This window comes from Clupea harengus, chromosome 4 (assembly GCF_900700415.2).
Source record: "Clupea harengus chromosome 4, Ch_v2.0.2, whole genome shotgun sequence".
In the NCBI taxonomy this organism is placed as follows: Eukaryota; Metazoa; Chordata; class Actinopteri; order Clupeiformes; family Clupeidae; genus Clupea; species Clupea harengus.
The window spans coordinates 28562273-28582267 of NC_045155.1; the positions used below are offsets into that span (position 1 = coordinate 28562273).

General features: G+C 41.6%; 3 protein-coding genes across 4 annotated transcripts; all 3 read left to right on the forward strand.

The window, feature by feature from the left end:
- Positions 1-1854: 1854 nt before the first annotated feature.
- Positions 1855-6213, forward strand: LOC116220243 (trichohyalin-like). The gene is made up of 7 exons (XM_031565603.2): positions 1855-3951; positions 4106-4180; positions 4886-5272; positions 5396-5809; positions 5933-6007; positions 6091-6116; positions 6208-6213. The coding sequence occupies exons 1-7, from the start codon at positions 2103-2105 to the stop codon at positions 6211-6213; spliced, it is 2832 nt and encodes a 943-aa protein (XP_031421463.2). The 5' UTR covers positions 1855-2102.
- LOC116220225 (trichohyalin-like) lies at positions 6134-8589 on the forward strand. Of its 2 annotated transcripts, XM_042707696.1 has the most exons (5): positions 6134-6143; positions 6388-7068; positions 7192-7266; positions 7350-7406; positions 7662-8589. In XM_042707696.1, exons 2-5 carry the CDS (start codon positions 6390-6392, stop codon positions 7955-7957), a joined length of 1107 nt encoding a protein of 368 aa, XP_042563630.1. In that variant the 5' UTR covers positions 6134-6143; positions 6388-6389; the 3' UTR covers positions 7958-8589. The 2 variants fall into 2 exon arrangements, with proteins under 2 accessions (XP_042563630.1, XP_031421421.1); XM_031565561.2 differs by lacking the exon at positions 6134-6143 and having other exon boundaries at positions 6175-7068.
- Positions 8590-15710: 7121 nt separating this feature from the next.
- tmem115 (transmembrane protein 115) lies at positions 15711-19931 on the forward strand. The gene is made up of 2 exons (XM_012827418.3): positions 15711-17933; positions 18198-19931. The coding sequence occupies exons 1-2, from the start codon at positions 17077-17079 to the stop codon at positions 18427-18429; spliced, it is 1089 nt and encodes a 362-aa protein (XP_012682872.1). The 5' UTR covers positions 15711-17076; the 3' UTR covers positions 18430-19931.
- Positions 19932-19995: the final 64 nt, after the last annotated feature.

The following is a 19995-nucleotide window of genomic DNA, read 5'->3' on the forward strand; positions in this document are numbered from 1 at the left end:
GCCATGGGGTTGGGGGGCCCAGTGTGTGCCATGGGGTTGGGGGGCCCAGGAGGCTTTTGTGCCCAGCGGCCAGGGGCGGTTTTTCCTACAGGCGGTATAGGCAGTCGCCTAGGGCGCCACTCAGAGGGGCGCGCAAAAAACTGCGCCCAGCAAAAAAAAAACAAACAAGAATTGTGTTTTTTTTTTTGCTGGGCAGAGTTTTTTTTGCGCCCCCTTCTATATCTCCAACCAATATTTTGACATAAAAAAAAAATCATTAGGGTAAAATGAGCCAAAAATCGAAAACGGAAGGGGTACCTACGTCCTTGGTGTTGTCAGAACATGCTAGCACAGTGAGGCGTTTGGTTAGAGTGTGTGTGTGTTCAAGAAACTTTGAAGAACAAAATAATGAAGAGGCAAAAGCCATCCGGGGTGCAATTTAAGAAGAAAAGAAAGGAAGAAGAAGAGAAACGTGCCAAGGAGAAAGGTAAATCCTTAAATCCTGTTCTAGCCTAGAATGAATTCCAGATAAGAAAACGTTCACGAATGCGTGAATTGCCCCCGGCCCTTTAGTGGAGTTAAGAAGAAAAGATGTACCTTATCATTGAAAGTTTTCCTACTCCCTGTCACATAGTTCTTTAACGAGAATCTTAACTGAGCATAGGGAACATGTAGCAGAAAGTGGATCGCCTGTGGTGCGTATTAGCCATTTGGAGTCATTTTCGTTTTTCATCCAGTCATTATTAAAACAAGTGTTACGTTTCATTTTCTTTTTAACTGGCCTGTCAGTCGTGCCATCCTCGTCCTCAGTCTCCCCTCCCATGTCAACGTTGCTTCTATTCAGAAGAACCTAGTTACAGTAACGTGCAGCAAGTGATTCAACCTCCTCTTTCACATGCCCTCCGATAGCAAGCATCAGTTCAATTGATGCGCGAGCGAGATATGCTATGCTACGTCACACCACTAGTGGCCGTGCAGTCTGCGCACGAGAGAGAGAGATTGAGCACAATGAGATTCAGCGCATATTTTGAGTGTATGGACGCGCAGGGGAAAAGTATTTTATGATCAGGAATGTTCATGTTGACAAAGCCCATGAAAAACCGAGACATTCCGTGTCCCGGGAGAAATTAGAAATTTTCCGGGACAGGCTACAAAAAAGAAAGACAATCCCGGTAAAAAACCGGGACAGGTGGCAACACTGCCTTGCCTTGCCTTTATGTTAGTAACGTGAATAAGCTAATATTAACATGAACTTTAGTTTTTTTTTTTTTTTTACAGAGCTTACTGTTCAGTGGGTCTTAATACTTGTCTACAGCAGTTAATGTAGATCTGTTAATGTATCTAATTCGTATTGTACAGCAGGTGTGCTAACAACTAGATATAGCAGCTTAGCAAGTCTATGGAAGATAGGAGTAGCTAGAGAGTTGGCATGGCTGTTGGGGTAGCTTTGGCATGTATTGATGACGCGTCATACACGCTAGGATTCAGTTAGAATTTTAATGACATAACAATACGATGACACTAGACGCTACTATGACATAATGTTATTGCTGCCCTTTCCAAGAAGGGGAACACAATACAGTACCATTTCAGAATACATGCAGCACTGGTAGGTAACGATTTTTGTCTCCTTCAAATCATATTGTATTTACTTAATTCAAACTGGCTCTACCAATATTTAATTTCATACTATTCTAACATTTTACGAGATGAACCTAAATTAGTATTGAAGGTCAGACTAATAAACGATTTCCATTACAAGTCCTTTATTATTCGATTGCCACTAGTGTAAAGTAAGTAAAGGCAGGAGAAGTGTGTTAATATATCCTTGTTCTTGCTGCTAGCTCTAACCAGTTGTGGGCTAGGGCCTACGTATTTGCATATATGCTGTCTCACAACATTCATTATCCGATAGACTATTGGATTCAATAAATTCAATTTGCCTTATTTGGCAGATGCCTTCAAAGGAAACAAATGACACATTTTTTACAACACAAGGAAATAGTCTGTTCTAATAGTAATAGTATCTAATAGTGTTGTTCTGAGCAGTACCTCTACTCTAACACAACTGTAACTAGCTGGTAATCTTTTCTATCTAGAGTTTCTGTTAATCACAACGTGACATGATGGATAACGGTAGCAGAGAGGTGTTATGGAAGGAAGGGCTGGACACAGGATTGTTACAGGAGCGAATTGGAATACAGAAGGAACAGACGGTGGATTGGATTGCAATAAAAAATATGTTGTTGGACAGTTGGAAAAAACAGGGAAAACATGGGTTTCTATATGAAGAGAACATCATGCCAACCATGGATAAGCCTAAAGTAGAGGAAGAGCCTCAAAGAAAAGACCTTCAGAAAAAATATGTTCTTGCCACACAGGAGATCACACAAGAACATATTTTTGGAATTGCAATTATTTTTGCGATTGCAGCGTTTAAGACCATAAATGAAGACTTGACTCAGAGGGTGAAAACACTGGAGACAGAGAACCTACATCTGAAACAAGAAATGGAGAATTGGAGGGCAAGGGAACTCCAAGAGAGAGACTTAGAGAAACCAACCCGAATGGTGGAGATGGAAAAGATGATTAAAATGATGGAATATTACAGAGAGAGATATGAAAAAGAGATGGCCCGAATGGCCAATGTTCAAATGAAAGAGGAAAGAAGACAAGAGGAGGTCAACTTGGATGTCAAAGATAAAAAGAATGTGTTGGAGGACAAGCAAAAAATTGAAGATGACAGAAAAAGCACAGAAGATGTGGAACAAGAGAGAGCTCAAAAGAAAACAAACAGACAGAATGAGAAACCAGTGAAGGAAGACCACAACTGGGTGGAGGAGGAAAGTAATGTTAAAGACATGGGACATGCAGATGAAAAGACAGAAGGTGAAAGTAAGGTATTGGAGACGGGGAAAGAAGGTGATCAGACTGTGGAAAAGGAGTTTCTGAAAGACCAAGTACAGATAAAGCCCTCTTCTAAGGAAGTTGTAGACTGGACAGACGTCAAGGGAGCGGAGATTAAAGAGGAGATCCACAATGATGTGTGTGAGGACCATCAGGACATTACAGTGACCAAATCTGTTTTGAGGGACTCCAAAAATGAAGACAGTGTCACCCTGAAGGACTGTAAGACCAACTCTGCATACTTTCCTCTCAAAGTTTCCTCTCTTGATGACGCCACAGTAGCAACAAACACTGGGGTTGAGACTAAAGAGCTGATCCAAAATGATGTGGCTGAGTACCAACAGGACATTACTGTGACTGAATCTATTTTTAGTGACCCAAAAATTGAGGATGAAGATATTTCGCTTAAGGACACTAAGACCAACTCTGCATGCTTCCAGGAGATTACAGTTGGCCAACAAACACTGAAAGAGAGAAATGAGAAGGACAAAGGGCAAAATAGACTAGAAGAAGAGAGAAAGAAGATAGAGGAGCAAGAAAAGAAATGGGTGGAAGAGGAAATAAGAAAGGGAGAGATGATCATAATGGAGGAGCAAATGAAGAGAGAGGAAGAGAAAAGAAGGGTGGAGGATGAAAGAAAGGAAGAGGCTGTGAGGTTGGAGATGAACAGAGAGAGAATGGAGGAAGAAAAAAAGATGATGGGTGCAAACAATGATGATAATCTGTTAAGGATTCAGGAAGAGGAGAGAATGAGAGCTCTGGAATTAGAAAAGAGGAACAGAGTGACAGACGAACAGCTAACAGACACCTGGACAGAAGCAGTGAATTTAGAAGTGAAATACTCAGATGATGAGGACTGGATAGACTCTGAACGTGATAATGAAATCAAGATCCAGACAGATGAGAAGCAGCAGGACCTTGAGAGTGAGTTGGAGGAGAGCATTGATAAAGAACTGAGCCATGGAGAGCACAGTGACATAGAGAATAAACTGGCAGAGAAAGAGGTTGAGAGAAGCCCAACTTCTATGGCAGAGCAGTCTGGAAAATCATCAGTCCAAGGTGAAGGTAAATGCATGGACTGTGTAGTAAAATGTATGTGGTTAGCATATGCAGTGAATTACAGGGGAAATGAAAATTAAGTTTCCTTGAGAAATGAGTGTTAACCTGTTTGTTGGGTGTTCGTTTTTAATTCATTATTCTCATTTCATTTGTTCCACAGAACACTTGCGGAGCCTTGAAGTGACAGCACATGCAAACCCACAGCATACTCAATATATGAAGTCACCATTGCCAGGTATTTTATTAGGAATCTTATATGTGTATTCTACTAGGACATGCTTGATTCGGTGTCACATGCAGTATTTATCTAGCCTGATGATTTCATACTCATAATTCTAGTCAGAATATGAGTCTGATACCACTCCAGTTTTAATTGGGCTGTGATTATGGGGCGTGTTTCAACCGAACCAGGAGAAAAAATGCCTCTTCGCTCAATTGGTTACCTACAACCAATCAGAACAACGTAGTATGTGACCAGGGCCAGCTGATAAATTAAACTTTTACCGGATCCCGTAGGAAGGAAGGCAAAAACATCTTTTCGATTGACAAATGCCTTGATCGCATTTCTCTGTTCCTCTTTCAAAATGAATGCACTGTCAATGTCTAAATGGACTCGAATCTATACATTTTAGCTCTCCAGCGGCAGCCATGTTTGTTGAAAACGAATTCAACCCGTGTGTTGCTGACGAGGTTGATTACGTTACTGTTGATCATCTGTCCATCATCGTATAAAGCCCGCCTTGACAATTTGATTGGTCAGACCATTTCTGTTTGCAGATAATTTCTCCCTAATGGAGCGACGCCAGACCGAACTTCCCGACTTCAAATGTTGTGGGCGGGGCTAAATTCGGTCTGGTATCCAGACTAGTATTTATCTGTATTTACATAAAAATTGGATTTATATGTACATGTCTTTGTATTTCTTTGGATTCTTCTACAGATCTCTCATCTCCTACAGAAAATATGGCATCACAAACCCTGCCTCCACGACAGGATAAACTCACAGATTCAGTGGATGGGGAAACCTTCTGTGAAAAGCAGGAATATTCAGATTATGACGGTGGGACGGAGTCTGAGAAGTTGAACAATGAAGGTAAGATCCAGAAAGCTCAAGAGATCCAGACGGAGGACATTGACCACAAGTCTGAGGACAGCATAGTTGAAGAACTGAGCCAAGATGATCAGAGTGACATTGACATTGACATTGAGGCAGTACATTTAGTGGAGGTTGAAAGCAACATCAGCAGCTTCACAAATATGAGGAAACCAGCGGCATGCGCAGCAGTACTGGAGGACCAGTCTGGGCAACAGTCAGCAAAGCCAAAAGGTAATTATACTGATATTAAAATTTGTCAGATTTACTTAAATAAATAAATAAATAATAATATATATTTTTAAATGCACTGATACATCATTTAATCCCCTTTACCTTGTTTATTGACCCAAACAGACATGGCAAAGGAACAGAAGGATGGTGATAAGAAGGCAGAAATATTGAGGGTGGAAGAACAAGGGAAGAAAGTTCAAGAAAACAGCCAGAAGCATAAGACAAAACAGGAGCAAGAGACAATGAAGTTAAATATGGGCAGAGAAAGAATGGAAGAAGAGATAAAGATGATGGATGCAGAACATGATAAAGCCAATATGTCAAGGAGACTGGAAGAGAAGAGTATGAGTGCTCTGGAAGAAGAAGAGGAGAAGAGGAGAGTAAAGGAGGAAGTTGAGACAGAAATGGTGAAAGGACATCCCTCCCCTGCAGAAAAGTTAGAGTCTGATGATAAAGTCTTGAGAGTCCCTAAAGAATGTGAAAAAGAAGGAAAGAAAGGCAGGAATAAAGGCAAGGAGATCCTGACGGAGGACAAAGGTATGTGTACTTTTAACAGATATGTACAGTAGATATGTCTATGAAAACCCCTGGACTACTTTGACCTGAAGATTACCATGGCTGTTTTTTGTTATTATTAAACTGTTGTCATTCTCTATAAAGAACCTATGATGAAGCCCGAAAAGACAGCACATGCAAATTCAGAGAATATTCTACTGAAGTCACCTTTACAAGGAGGTACTTATTGACGAATCTGGTTTGACAAAACTATGCCTGTGAAACGTGTACAGTGTATTAACCTTTATTTTATTCTTACACAGATCACCTCTCTCCCATTGTGGAAAAGGTGACAAAACCTTTGCACCATTACAAGGTAGTCTCACTTTTTGTTGTTAGAATCTTGTTGTTGAGTTGTGTTTATATTCAGTATGAATTAGATGTGAAACATTCTCAGCCCGCTGGTGTATTTCAGTTTCCTGTTCAATTTGCAAAGTTATCACTAGTACACCTCCAGTGATTAACACTGTAGAAACTTGTGTTCAAAAGAGATATTGTGAGATGGCTTGTTTTTGCACTGATGTACAAATGATGTGTATATTTTAAAATCCTTTAATTAGACATGGACAAGCATCAGCTAGATGATGGTTCTAAGGCAGCAATGGGGACCATGAAGAAGCAAAATAAAAAGGCAAAAGACACAAGAAAAAGAAACAAAGAGGCTAAAAAAAGGAAAGATAACGAGGTAAAAAGATTGGAAATGGACCGGGACACAACGGAGAAAGAGAAAGAGAAAGAGAAGATGGTTGAAGAAAAAAAGAAAGCCGAGCTGATTTGGAGACTGGAGGAGGAGAGACTGAAGGCTTTGGCAGAAGTGACAGAAACAGACATGGCAAAGGAACAGAAGGACGGTGATATGAAGGCAGACATATTGAGGGTGGAAGAACAAGGGAAGAGAGTTCAAGAAAACAGCCAGAAGCATAAGACAAAACAGGAGCAAGAGACAATGAAGTTAAATATGGGCAGAGAAAGAATGGAAGAAGAGATAAAGATGATGGATGCAGAACATGATAAAGCCAATATGTCAAGGAGACTGGAAGAGAAGAGTATGAGTGCTCTGGAAGAAGAAGAGGAGAAGAGGAGAGTAAAGGAGGAAGTTGAGACAGAAATGGTGAAAGGACATCCCTCCCCTGCAGAAAAGTTAGAGTCTGATGATAAAGTCTTGAGAGTCCCTGAAGAATGTGAAAAAGAAGGAAAGAAAGGCAGGAATAAAGGCAAGGAGATCCTGATGGAGGACAAAGGTATGTGTACTTTTAACAGATATGTACAGTAGATATGTCTATGAAAACCCCTGGACTACTTTGACCTGAAGATTACCACGGCTGTTTTTTGTTATTATTAAACTGTTGTCATTCTCTATAAAGAACCTATGATGAAGCCCGAAAAGACAGCACATGCAAATTCAGAGAATATTCTACTGAAGTCACCTTTACAAGGAGGTACGTATTGTCAAATCTGGTTTGACAAAACTATGCCTGTGAAACGTGTACAGTGTATTAACCTTTATTTTATTCTTACACAGATCACCTCTCTCCCATTGTGGAAAAGGTGACATCAAAACCTTTGGCACCATTACAAGGTAGTCTCACTTGTTGTTGTTAGAATCTTGTTGTTGAGTTGTGTTTATATGTGTATGAACTAGATGTAAAACATTCTCAGCCCGCTGGTGAATTTCAGTTTCCTGTTCAACTCTGCAAAGTTATCACTAGTACACCTCCAGTGATTAACACTGTAGAAACTTGTGTTCAAATTGTGTTCAAAAGAGATATTGTGAGATGGCTTGTTTTTGCACTGATGTACAAATGATGTGTGTGTTTTAAAATCCTTTAATTAGACATGTGCAAGCATCAGCTAGATGATGGTTCTAATGCAGCAATGGATGAGGAATGCATGAGGAAGCAAAAGAAAAAGGCAAAAGACACAAGAAAAAGAAACATACAGGCTGAAAAAAGGAAATACAACGAGTTAAAAAGATTGGAAATGGACAGGGACACAACGGAGAAAGAGAAAAAGAAGATGGTTGAAGAAAAAAAGAAAGCAGAGCTGATTAGGAGATTAGAGGAGGAGAGACTGAAGGCTTTGGCAGAAGTGACAGAAATGTTGAAAGCAAAAAAAGCTATTCGAATGTAAACACTATCGGAAGGGCCATCTTCCAAATAAGATAATCAGAGACCTAAGACAAATGTCATCATTCCAGATACTCACAGATTCACACAGTATTTTATTTGATCTTCTTTCACATTTTTTTTTTTTCTAGTGACAGCTATTTTTGACAATTTGCCTTGAAGACACCCCACACTCCTATAATGAAATAAACAAAACATAAAGTATGCTTGGGCAAAAAGGTAGTTTTATTGTCATGTTTTAATATGACTAGAACAGAGCATAGAATTAGATAGAGTCAGATGTCATTAGACATCCCAATCGAGAGTCAAAATCCAATCCAAAAAGGGTCAACCTAGAGCAAATAATAAATCAATGAGGATTCAGGAATCATAGTAAAAAAGGGTCAGACAAAAGTCTGAATAAACCAGAACACAAGACTTCACAATGACAGAGAAAAGAGAAGTTTAAATACACTGGCAGACAAGAAATAGGTGAAGACCCTTGACATGACAAGGTGAGTGGAAGAGTCCATTAGAAAGATGAGGGGAGCAATGAGTTTCAGTTGCAGTCATGACAGAACCCCTCAGGACAGGCTCTAAAGCCGAAAAACATTTTCCTGAGGTGCTTTTCCACTGGGAACGTCCCAGGTGGAGCAAACGTTTATAGGAACAGCCCCCTAATCGGCTCTTTCAGACTTTCTGTTTCCATTGCGGTGTGTAGCCTAATATTCTAACATTAGTGATGTAGCCTAATATTTTGCTTGTCGATCTCGAGGCCGGTGGGCTGTGAGTAGTAGCTGCACACAGATGGGTAATTCTTGATAGTTGTGTTGAAGTGTGTGACATCACGTAGAACAGATACTCTCCCAAAAATCTTTCAGTTTCTGACAATAAAAAATAAAAATAGTTCTTATTCACCTGTGGTACTTTGTGGAAGGGACTTAAAGGCCCAGTTCACGATTCTAATCCCATACACTTTTTGTCAGATTTAGCAAATAACTTCTCACTGTCCTCTAGCTTCACAAAGGTTTCGACTTCTAGACCAAACTATGGACGTTCCAGACAAAAGGAAACTAATTTGGTTCTTCAAGCTTTTCTTTCTTTGTTACACACTATAATGTGACCTATTTGTGGAATGGTTGTTATAGAAATTATTACAGTTCAGTGATGTGAGGATGGATCCATGGAGACCAGGATAGTGCTCCTGAAAGTGGTAACTTGTGACCACAAATAGTAGTCGGGTAGCGCTCCCAATTTAGTTTACATGCAAGCTGTGGTCTACATTTTAAACAAAGGTTTTGTTTAATATTCTAATAAATGTAAACTGGCATAATAAAGATTAGATAACAAATAAAAACCATGTATTGTAATATCCTGTTGAACCTGCAGAGTTTTGCACATGACTAGCCACCACTGTGCAAAAACTTGAAACTGAAAACGAGTGAACATAACTCCAACTAATGAACATAAACTCCGACCTATCAAGTCAAGTTAGTGAGCAGCAGGAAACAACATCAATAAAGCAGCTTTCGTTAGCATTTCACTGGGGTTTTCAAGCAGGCACTTTCCTTCATCAGTGTTTCGTTGAATTAGGCCCACAACACCTCCAGAAGGTTCAACAGTGGTGTCGGGCGACCCAGACCCAGCCCCCTCCATACTCATGATGGGTTAGAACACATGCCACTACCAGAGACAACAGATATACTCAAGATGCATCTTGACAAGATTTCACGTCTCAGATTTAGTTCTGGTTGGTTCACAACTGCGAATGTCTCAGCCACAACCGCTGGCTCACTTTTTCAGCAGCCTCAGACAACTTCTTTGAAACTCCTTTGAGTGACCGTCCTCGTATACCAAAATCCAACTGAAGGGTTGATTTAGCTACAAAGCCTTTAACACCTATCTGCCCTTGTGTGTGCTGCCAACATCGTTGCCTCGCTTCCGCTACCAGTTCCGCATACTTTAGTTTCTTCCTTTCAAATTTTTCCTGAATTGCATCTTCAAAGGGCATTGTTAACTCAGTAAAGTAAACACTGTGGAACTTGGACAGCCAGCAATCTCCAGTCCTAATAATAATAATAATAATTTATTTCATTTGTAATGCACTCTTCATTCAAAAGAATCTCAGAGTGCCAACATATTAAAAACTAACTATAATAATACAATAAAATAAAAATGAATTAACATAAGCATAATAGAAAACTTTTTTAACATTTTAACATACGATTTAACACAGTCCTGCATTTTTTAAGGATTTTACAGAGGCGGGTATATAAAAAATTATATGTCCATTTATTCTAGCTACATTATACAAAAAAAGACATGATTAAAATAGGGGCGCACATATAAAGCCAATAGCCAGTGCAACAACACTACACATATCTTACTCGTTGCATAGCACACCCATTAAGGAAGCCAAACAAGGCAACTTGTCAACAAGTGAGGAATACTAGTAAAAATCAAAGGGTTGTATTGTCAACTTTAGGGAATGGATTGTATGTAATCTTGCTAGTTAGCTAACGCTAGCTAACCAGTGACTTGTGGTACTTGTGACGTTCCTTGTTATTGCCATTCAGTCGAAACATCAGTTAAATTAAAATAAGGTGTAATTTTAAGTATCTGTTCCACAAGTTCAGCTGTACCGCAATTTGGACATTTTGCGTCATACAAATTTGAGTACCGGTAATTTTCATTTGGACAGCTTTAGTTTTGGTGGAGCGAGCTGGCCAGTTTAATTAGACATGATTAAACTAATCAAGAGCTATGCATCTTGGAATAAAAAAATGTCAGGCTGTCCAAATACACCAAAATGCTTAATAACTAGCCTACAAAATAGCTACATTTAACAAATGATGATAATACATACTTTTGTTATATCATTTTAGATTCACTTTTAGAAGACTAAGAAAACATTATTTGCAGGCGATTGGGAAGATGACGTGGAGTGTGTGTCCATAAACAGTTGAACAGGGGGCGTGGCTGGAGCGTAGTCCAGCACAGGCTGACATTTTCTCAGTGATTTGTTCTTGAATTAATGTTTGTTCAATCGTCGCGATCGTTGTTGTGTTTATGTGAAAGAAATGCAGTCTTACAGGGCAAAATAGCGTTTGAAAGTTGCAATTCCGTTTTCGTGGGGGGAAAAGGAGTGAAGCTCGCCTAGAGCGCCAAATGTGCTAGGGCCGCCCCTGCCAGCGGCCCTTCATTTCATCTGTCCATATGTATGGTTGGTAAACACAGCAATGCAACATATAATCTACCCAAGTTAGTATATAATCACCAATGAGTGTAAAAAGGACTTAACAGTCACTGAGAACATGCAGTTAAATTCAGTGGAAATTCCATCCTTACAGTGTTTTTTTTTAGTTTTTTTTTTAAGCAAATCATTGTTGTTGAAGAAGACTCGTCCATGTTTAAATTTGGCAAACTTTACTCTTTAGGCTACACAGACGAAACAGAGTCAGTAAGGCCATGATTACAGAGAATTATTTTTATTTATTACAGTGCATGAAATGCCCTGTATTGTTATTCCTAGGCTTCTTATTACAGTGCATGAAATGCCCTGTATTGTTATTCCTAGGCTTCTTATACTTCTTATTACAGTGCATGAAATGCCCTGTATTGTTATTCCTTCGTTTCTTATACTTCTTATTATTCTTTGTACCGACTTCTGCGCTTAATTCAGCTCGAACCACTTAACGTAGAAACTTTGTTCAAACTTTGTCGCGTAGGTCTTGTAAAGGACACGTATTGTAAAAAAGGCTCTGGACTTATTTACCATTTAATATGATATTTTTCCTTTTCATGCTGAAGGACTCTTGATTTGTTATTAGCAGCACCAACGTCATGCCTGAGAGAGAACGCACATTGTTATACTTTACTGTGTCGCGCTATTGAAGCAGCAATTCCATACCTTTCATGTGTTGAGACCAAGAAACCCCTTTAGTTCGACGTGTGCGTCTATGAAAGATAACCACACATACTCCACACACACCTTAACCACACACTGTAATAACACACTGGTTGCTTGCAACATACTGAATATCTCTGTTAGAGAATTCCTATATTCCTGGTTCGTTTCCAATACAAAGTGGTTACATCAAATCTCGCTTCATCCTTGCCTCATCCATCCTCTACTCTTCTCCCTCTACACCAACAACTGCACCTCCAGCCACCCCTCTGTCAAACTCCTTAAATTTGCGGATGACACAACCCTCATTGGACTAATCTCCAATGGCGACGAGGCAGCCTACAGAAAAGAAGTTGACAGTCTGGCTTTCTGGTGCAGCCAGAATCACCTGGAGCTGAACGCCTGTAAAACAGTAGAGATGGTAGCAGACTTCAGGAGGAGCCCAGCCGCAACCATCCCCCTCATCATGTGTGACTCCCCAGTTAACACTGTGGAGTCTTTCAGATTCCTGGGAACAATTATGGCACAGGACCTAAGGTGGGCGGAGAACATCACCTCCACAATCAAGAAGGCCCAGCAAAGGATGTTCTTCCTTCGGCAGCTAAAAAAATTCAACATGCCGCAGAAAGTGATGGTCGAGTTCTACACAGCCATCATTGAGTCAATCCTCACCTCATCTATTACCATCTGGTTCGCTGCCTCTACTGCAAAGGACAAAGGCAGACTGCAGCGGATCATTCGGTCAGCCGAGAAGGTCATCGGCTGCGACCTGCCGTCTCTCCTAGACCTGTTCCACTCCAGGACCAGCAAGAGAGCATGCAAGATCATCGCTGATCCTTCCCATCCCGGTCACCACCTATTCCAAAGACTCCCATCTGGCAGAAGGTTCCGGGCTATAAAGACCAAAACCTCGCGCCACCTGAACAGTTTTTTCCCCACGGCAGTGGTGCTCACAAACAAGCCCCCTGCATCACACTGACTCTGGGTTTGCCAATTCCAATTCACAATTATTTATTATTATCTAATATTCTGTATTTGTCTTTTATTCTTGTTTTTGCTATTTTGTTGTTATGTTATGTGTTTTATGTCCTATGCACCAACCACCAAGATAATTTCCTGTATATGTAAATATACTTGGCCATTAAAAGAATTCTGATTCTGATTCTGATTCTGATCTCAGCGTGCACCTCTCCTGCTCTGAACATCCTGGCCTTGAAGTGGTGTTCTGGCCGACACTCAGGATTGTGTGTGATGATAGAATAAGAACAGCCCCTATACAGTCCTACCCTACCTATACAGTTCTACCCATCTACTAACCCTCACCCACACGTATGCTTTGTATTTTTCATTTTTCTAAACTTTATACTTTTAAAATATTAAAGAAAAACTAATACAATTTCTCCCATTGACTTACATTGGGCCATTATGACATCATTAAACTGGCTTGCACATGTGCTTCACTGACACCTGCGCCAAGGTTCCAAGGCTCCTCTTCTCTCTGTCCCTCTCCATTCAACTGTATAACTAGGAATATTAAGAGACACCTTCCATACTCTACTTTTGTTTCTCTCTATCCCTCTCACTCTGCTTTCTCTCACACTCCATCTCTCTGCTTCACTCCATTTTCTCGCCTTCTTTCAATATTTTCCCTCTTCACTCTCTCTTCTTTCCTTCTTCCACTCTTCTTCCCTTCTTCCACTCTTATTTCCTTTCTTCACTCTTCTTTCCTTCTTCCACTCTTCTTTCTTTTCTTCTTTCCTTCTTCCACTCTTCTTTCCTTCTTTCACTCTTCTTTCTTTTTTCTTTCCTTCTTCCACTCTTCTTTCCCTTCTTTCTTTTCTTCTTTCCTTCTTCCACTCTTCTTTCCTAGCTTCACTCTTCTTTCTTTCCTTCTTCCACTCTTCTTTCCTTCTTTCACTCTTCTTTCTTTTCTTCTTCCTTTTCTTCTTCCTTTCTTAACTTTTGCATTTCATGCACTGGTATTTCCTTCAGGAAATGCATTTTCTAGTTATTCTTTTTACCGACTTCTGCGCTTAATTCAGCTCGAACCGCTTAACTTAGAAACTTCGTTCAAACTTTGGCGCTTAGGTCTTATAAAGGACACTTATGCTATGTATTTTTCACATTTCTAAACTTTATACTTTTTAAGATATTAAAGAAAAACTAATACAAATTTCCCATTGACTTACATTGGGCCATTATGACATCATAATAGGGTCATTAAACTGGCTTGCACCTGTGCTTCACTGACACCTGCGCCAAGGTTCCAAGGCTCCTCTTCTCTCTGTCCCTCTCCATTCAACTGTATAACTAGGAATATTAAGAGACACCTTCCATTCTCTACTTCTTTTTCTCTCCATCTCTCCATCTTTCTCTTTATCTCTCTCAGTCAACTTTCTCTCACACTCCATCTCTCTGCTTCACTCCATTTTCTCTCCTTCTTTCAATATTTTCCCTCTTCACTATATATCTCTTTATCCATAGCCACTCTTGTTCACTCTTCTTTCCTTTCTTCTTTCCTTCTTCCACTCTTTTTTCCTTTCTTCTTTCCTTCTTCCACTCTTCTTTCCTTCTTTCACTCTTCTTTCTTTTCTACTTTCCTTCTTCCTCTCTTTTTTCCTTTCTTCACTCTTCTTTATTTTCTTCTTTCCTTCTTCCACTCTTCTTTCCTTGCTTCTTTCCTTCTTACACTCTTCTTTCTCTTCATCTTTCCTTCTTACACTATTCTTTCCTTTCTTCTTTCCTTCTTACACTCTTCTTTCCTTGATTTACTCTTCTTTCCTTTCTTCTTTCCTTCTTTCACTCTTCTTTCTTTTCTTCTTCCTTTCTTAACTTTTGCATTTCATGCACTGGTATTTCCTTCAGGAAATGCATTTTCTAGTTTAGACTATTATTTTATCCTGGCATGGATCAATTTGCACTTACTCATAGCAAACATGCACATCATTTACAGCTACAAATCTACCAACGTTGGGAAAAAAGGTTTTAAGCACCCTAAATCAGCTGTTTGTCTTACAAGTAACTATTGTTGTTCATCATCAATGCAGCATTCATGCACTCCACTTCAGTTTATGCCCCAAACGAGTTGTTTCAAAACGCTCACCAATGCCTGAAGGTGGGCATACAACCGTATTCATTGTAGGCAAATACCAGCCAATCACATGCTCCATTGATGGGTCTGATGCCACTCCTGTTCAAATCAGCTGTCTGCTCAGTCCCCCAGGCCTTTCCCCCAGGTGGCGCCAAAATAACCATATGGTTCTCAGAAGGAGAGAGAGCCAGAAAGTAAACAACCCCACACTGTTCTGTGCTGGAGATTAGTGTTCCAAAACATAGCGACACATACACTCATAACAGATCAACCAAAATCACCTTCAATTTGGGAAGCATTGGCTACCACTCGCTTTTGAAATGAAGTGCTTTTACACACACTGTATGTTGTTGGGAAGAAATCAAGGTTAAGGGAATCTGAATGGCCCAGCAAAGACACACTGATAGTATCAGAGACATCAGGGTGTTCTCTCGCTGTTTTTTTTCATAACAAAATAGAAACAATAATATGTTATAAAGTTCATTGTAAAATGAATCGAAAACATAAAATCTACGAAAGCAAACACAGGTAAAAAAGGCATTAACGTATCAAACATTGACAATATATCAAAAATAAAATACCAATATACAAATATCTATCTATCTCTGTGTGTGTGTGTGTGTGTGTGTGTAGAACAGTTTTGGGTCGCCCAGCTTGCAAAAGTTTGACAACCCCTAACACCAAGCATCCATGTGGGCAGAAGCAGAGGCGGCCGTTGAGCTACTGTGATCCCCAAACACTCAATTTCCCGTCTGCCTGTGCTGTTCCACTACCGTAAACTGACGTCCTTTGGGTATGCGATGACGTAGGCAAATCTCGCGTATGTACTCTGCTCTTGCATTGCAGAATATACCTAAGGGGAGTGCCTGGGAGTTAAACGAACAAACATTACATCATGAAGGTAAAGATGATACACGTATAAGTCCGCTTTGAGTATCAACAGGCAGACCGAAAACCACTGGTGCAAGAGAGCTGTCTGATACAGAAGTTAATCCTGTTTCTTACTACTGCTTTGACGGCCTATTACTACTGGAAATCCTTGGGCTAACCTGTGGACTCAAAACCGAGAGGGGAAGAGCATCATTGGGAAATATATCAAGCCAACTCTGGTTAGCCAATCTATTTTTCAATTGCGAAGGAGTTGATAGTCCATTGACAAATATAAGAAACCAAGTATTTTCTAAATACTCGTACACTGAGACTTACAATCGACCAAGGTGTCAGACTTGTTTGTTAGCTGCCAGTCTAGCTAAAATCAGATGCTGGACACTTAACGTTAGCTAGCATAGCTAATGTTAGCTGTCTAGCTACGTTGACAAAAGTTTTGTTTTCGATGTCGGTGACTGTCATGATGACTAGCTAGTCAGCAAATATAGTCTGCTGTTAACTGTCAGCACACATTTCATAAATTTACCTGCTAGCACCCAACACCTCAGACATTTTGTGACTGCTTGCTACGATTAAGTTGACAGTTAGCCCGAGCATGTTAAGATAGCCAGAATAGCTAGGTTAACCTAACCTAGCAAGCAATCTTTTCAAACCTGCCTGGTTGGTGCTCTTATCAGCTAAAAGACGAAACTAACGTAGATTGTTGGCCTGAAATAGTCGTCACTTAACTGTAAATAGTTTCAAATATTGACACTATTCTTAAAGTGGCCATGACTCTGTTGGTAGTAGGTGCGTAACAAACTATTCAGTTGCGAAATTTCCACTTGAACAAGTCATCTTGTTATCTGTAAGAGTAACCGTCTCGAACCAAATACCAGGCCACGGAGAAAACCGTGATCCCTAGAGTTGTAGAGGTCTCTTAAAAGGCTACATTTGTCCAGCCTCGTTTCCTAACATCATTTAAAGCTTTTTACAAGACAGCTAGCAAAGTTGTCAAATTAATGTATTGTTGCCGTGTAGGCTAAGCTTCCAGTGCAGTGACGTCAAATCCCAATTTTGCATTTCTTGTTGAAAAGAAAATACTTGGAATAATTTCCATGTAGCGTTACAGAACGAATTTATTTTCTCTTGCGAATGAAGCCCCACTCTTCCCCTTGGATGTCAAGATCTGCAGTCGACGTCCGTTGCCTTTGGGGCTGTTGACATCAGCTAGACAGCCAGTGCACGAACTTGACAAACGAGAAGACAACACGGCATAATGAACCGCTACCTACCTGTGGCCCGTCAGCACTTTCTGAGCGCACTTGCCAACACCAGTGTCGTAGTCAAGTCCATCAGCGCAACAGTGCTAGTGCTTTACCTTGTATCCTGGGCAGTGGACACTCCCTATGCTCTCGGTGTGACGCCGGGTTACCTTTTTCCTCCAAACTTCTGGGTCTGGACACTGGCGACCCATGCCGTGGTTGAGCAGCACATATGGGGAGTGGTGGTTAACATTGCCACGGTGATGGTGTCAGGTCGGCTGCTGGAGCCGCTGTGGGGCGCCTTGGAGTTGCTCATCTTCTTTGCCGTGGTCAACATCTCCGCGGGCCTCCTTGCCGGCCTCTCTTACCTCTTCACCTACGCCGCCACCTTTGACCTGGACTACCTGTTTGCGGTGCGGATCTATGGAGCACCCGGGTTCCTCGGTGGGGTGCTGGTGGCCTTGAAACAGACGGCCGGCGACACCACGGTGCTGCGCGTGCCACAGCTCCGGCTGAAAGCGGCCCCGGCGCTGACTCTCCTGGGCCTGGCCGTGTTGCGGCTGGCCGGGCTACTGGAGACGGCAGCGCCACTGGCCGCCTGCTGCTACGGCACACTGGTGGGCTGGGTGTACCTGCGCTTCTATCAGCGGCACAGCCGGGGCCGGGGCGACATGTCTGACCACTTTGCCTTCGCCTCCTTCTTCCCCGAGGCTCTCCAGCCAGCCGTGGGGCTGCTGGCCGCTCTGGTCCACGCTGCCCTCGTCAAGATGAAGGTGTGTAGGAAGATGGTGAAGAGGTATGACGTGGGGGCGCCATCCTCCATCACCATCAGCCTGCCAGGCACCGACCCACAGGACGCCGAGAGGAGAAGGTAAGAGGAAGGCTTCCGTCCTGGTCAGCCACCAATGATTTTTCATTAGAGTGGACATTGGCGGCTATTTATAGCATTTTAGAGGCTGTATATATCACATATATCATTACTTCTGGCTCAGCTAGTGAAGATGACACTGGGATGCAAGCTGCCTTTTCATAAAATGAATGTTTCGTATGCAGAAAATTGGGTGCTTGATCCTTTATAGGTGGTAATCATTTGTATAATCAAGGGAAGTGATGCTTGCGTTTCATTGGTCCACAGACAACTGGCGCTGAAGGCCCTAAACGAGCGACTGAAGCGTGTGGAGGACCAGTCCGCCTGGCCCAGCATGGAGGACGAGGAGGACCAGGACGAGGATGAGGTGCGCACGGACACCCCGCTGCTTGCCGCCCGCGATGCCTCTGCCTCTGCCTCCAGCTCCAGCTCCAACCAGAGCCCCACGGGGCAGGAGTCCAGCATCATAAGCTTTGAGGACGCCCCCTCCCACTCCTAACACAAACACACATACACACAGACAGACCGTCAGACAGACGGTCACACAGACAGTCAGACACACAGACAGTCAGACACACAGACAGACAGACAGACATAGCTCGAGGCAAGCCACATACACATACATTCTCACAGTAGTTTAATGGATCTCACACATGCCAACACGCACACACCAAACATAAACCAACCAGGACCTGGATATTTGAAATGTACAGTAATTAGCCCTACGACTTACTAACACACACACCCCTGCCCCCCCATACACGCAGATACACAAAGTACATTCACAAATGGACGCTTCTCAGCTTCGACGTTGCACAGAAGTCCCGTGGCTCCACTCAATACCTTGCTTCTGTTGCACTAAAGATGATCCCAGAGTTATTGTACAGAAGAAAGTCTTCTCCTGGCTGTGTGTTCTACCAGAGCCATTTTCTTCTGAAGAAAAGAGGAAAGGGTTGATTGGACTTCTTTTTCTCGACTGAGTCCTCTTGACTAAGGGGGACGGTAGGTGATTCCCAGACCTCCCACCCCAAAATCCTTTCAAGGCTGGACGTGAAACTGTGTTCACATTTTGAGAGGTCCGTTCGTACTACTTATGCTTTTTGTATTTTAAAGACAAAAAAAAGTAGGTGTTGTCCAGCAGACTTTTCCACAACATGGGATTGGGTATGAAGACGTCATGGAGATTTGCATCGCACGGATGGAGTGTGGTAGTCGTGGAGAATCCCTCTCCCCCTTCTTGTATGCAGTTATTGATCAGCTGTCATCTCTTTTGAATGTGTGTGTGTTTGTGTGTGTGTTTTATAATTGTGAGAGACTGACAGACGAGGGTAACAGGTGTTTACGGATCAAATTTTTTATGCACACTAAAAGAAAGCTTGGCTTGAGAAGGGGTTGTTGGCATTTGACAGCAATACAGTAATTAATTATCTTGATCGATCGTTTTTTTTGTTTGTTTTGTTTATTATTTCTTTTCATTTGTCTTGTCCTTCTGAGAATGAGCTAGTTATACAGAAAACAGCTCTAGACCATGAGCTTACATGATATTATATTTTTGGTGCGACTTTGTTTGAATGTGGGCGAGGGTTTGTGTGTTTTACGCAACGAGAACTAATTTTGATGAGGCATCAGCGTGGGCAGGAATGTAGATAGAGGGTGTTTGTGTGCTGGCTAAGGTAAATTGCTCTCCGAGCTGGAATCCCCGTCGTGGTTTTTTTCTATTCCTGGGCCGTCAATGACTATCTCTAGATCTTACAGTCTTTCACCACCTCTCAAATGTCTCTCTGTTCCCTATATAGTATTTTTATTTTTATTGTGATTTGTGCAGAAAGCTGCAGTCTGCGGGGCGTTTGACTATATAGCGAAAGGGTGAGCTATTTGAGAAGCAGCCTCTATTGTGTCCCTGCTCCCAGTAGAGGTTTTGGGTGGGGAACTCTCTCCTGGTCAGCACCTCAGTCTCTTTGTTGCTCTGTACAAAACAAAATAATAAATCCTGAATGATGAGCCTGTGCTTCCTAAAGTTTCTTGAGCTGCATGCTCTAGGGGTGTAAAGTGACTAGAATATTGT

Coding starts and splice junctions, on each gene's coding strand:
- tmem115 (XM_012827418.3), top strand. CDS start 17,077: ATGAACCGCTACCTACCTGTGGCCCGTCAGCACTTTCTGAGCGCACTT. Junction 17,934..18,197: donor CAGGACGCCGAGAGGAGAAG/GTAAGAGGAAGG, acceptor ATTGGTCCACAG/ACAACTGGCGCTGAAGGCCC.
- LOC116220225 (XM_042707696.1), top strand. CDS start 6,390: ATGGACAAGCATCAGCTAGATGATGGTTCTAAGGCAGCAATGGGGACC. Junction 7,069..7,191: donor GATCCTGATGGAGGACAAAG/GTATGTGTACTT, acceptor TTCTCTATAAAG/AACCTATGATGAAGCCCGAA. Junction 7,407..7,661: donor ACCTTTGGCACCATTACAAG/GTAGTCTCACTT, acceptor TCCTTTAATTAG/ACATGTGCAAGCATCAGCTA.
- LOC116220243 (XM_031565603.2), top strand. CDS start 2,103: ATGATGGATAACGGTAGCAGAGAGGTGTTATGGAAGGAAGGGCTGGAC. Junction 4,181..4,885: donor TATGAAGTCACCATTGCCAG/GTATTTTATTAG, acceptor ATTCTTCTACAG/ATCTCTCATCTCCTACAGAA. Junction 5,273..5,395: donor ACAGTCAGCAAAGCCAAAAG/GTAATTATACTG, acceptor TGACCCAAACAG/ACATGGCAAAGGAACAGAAG.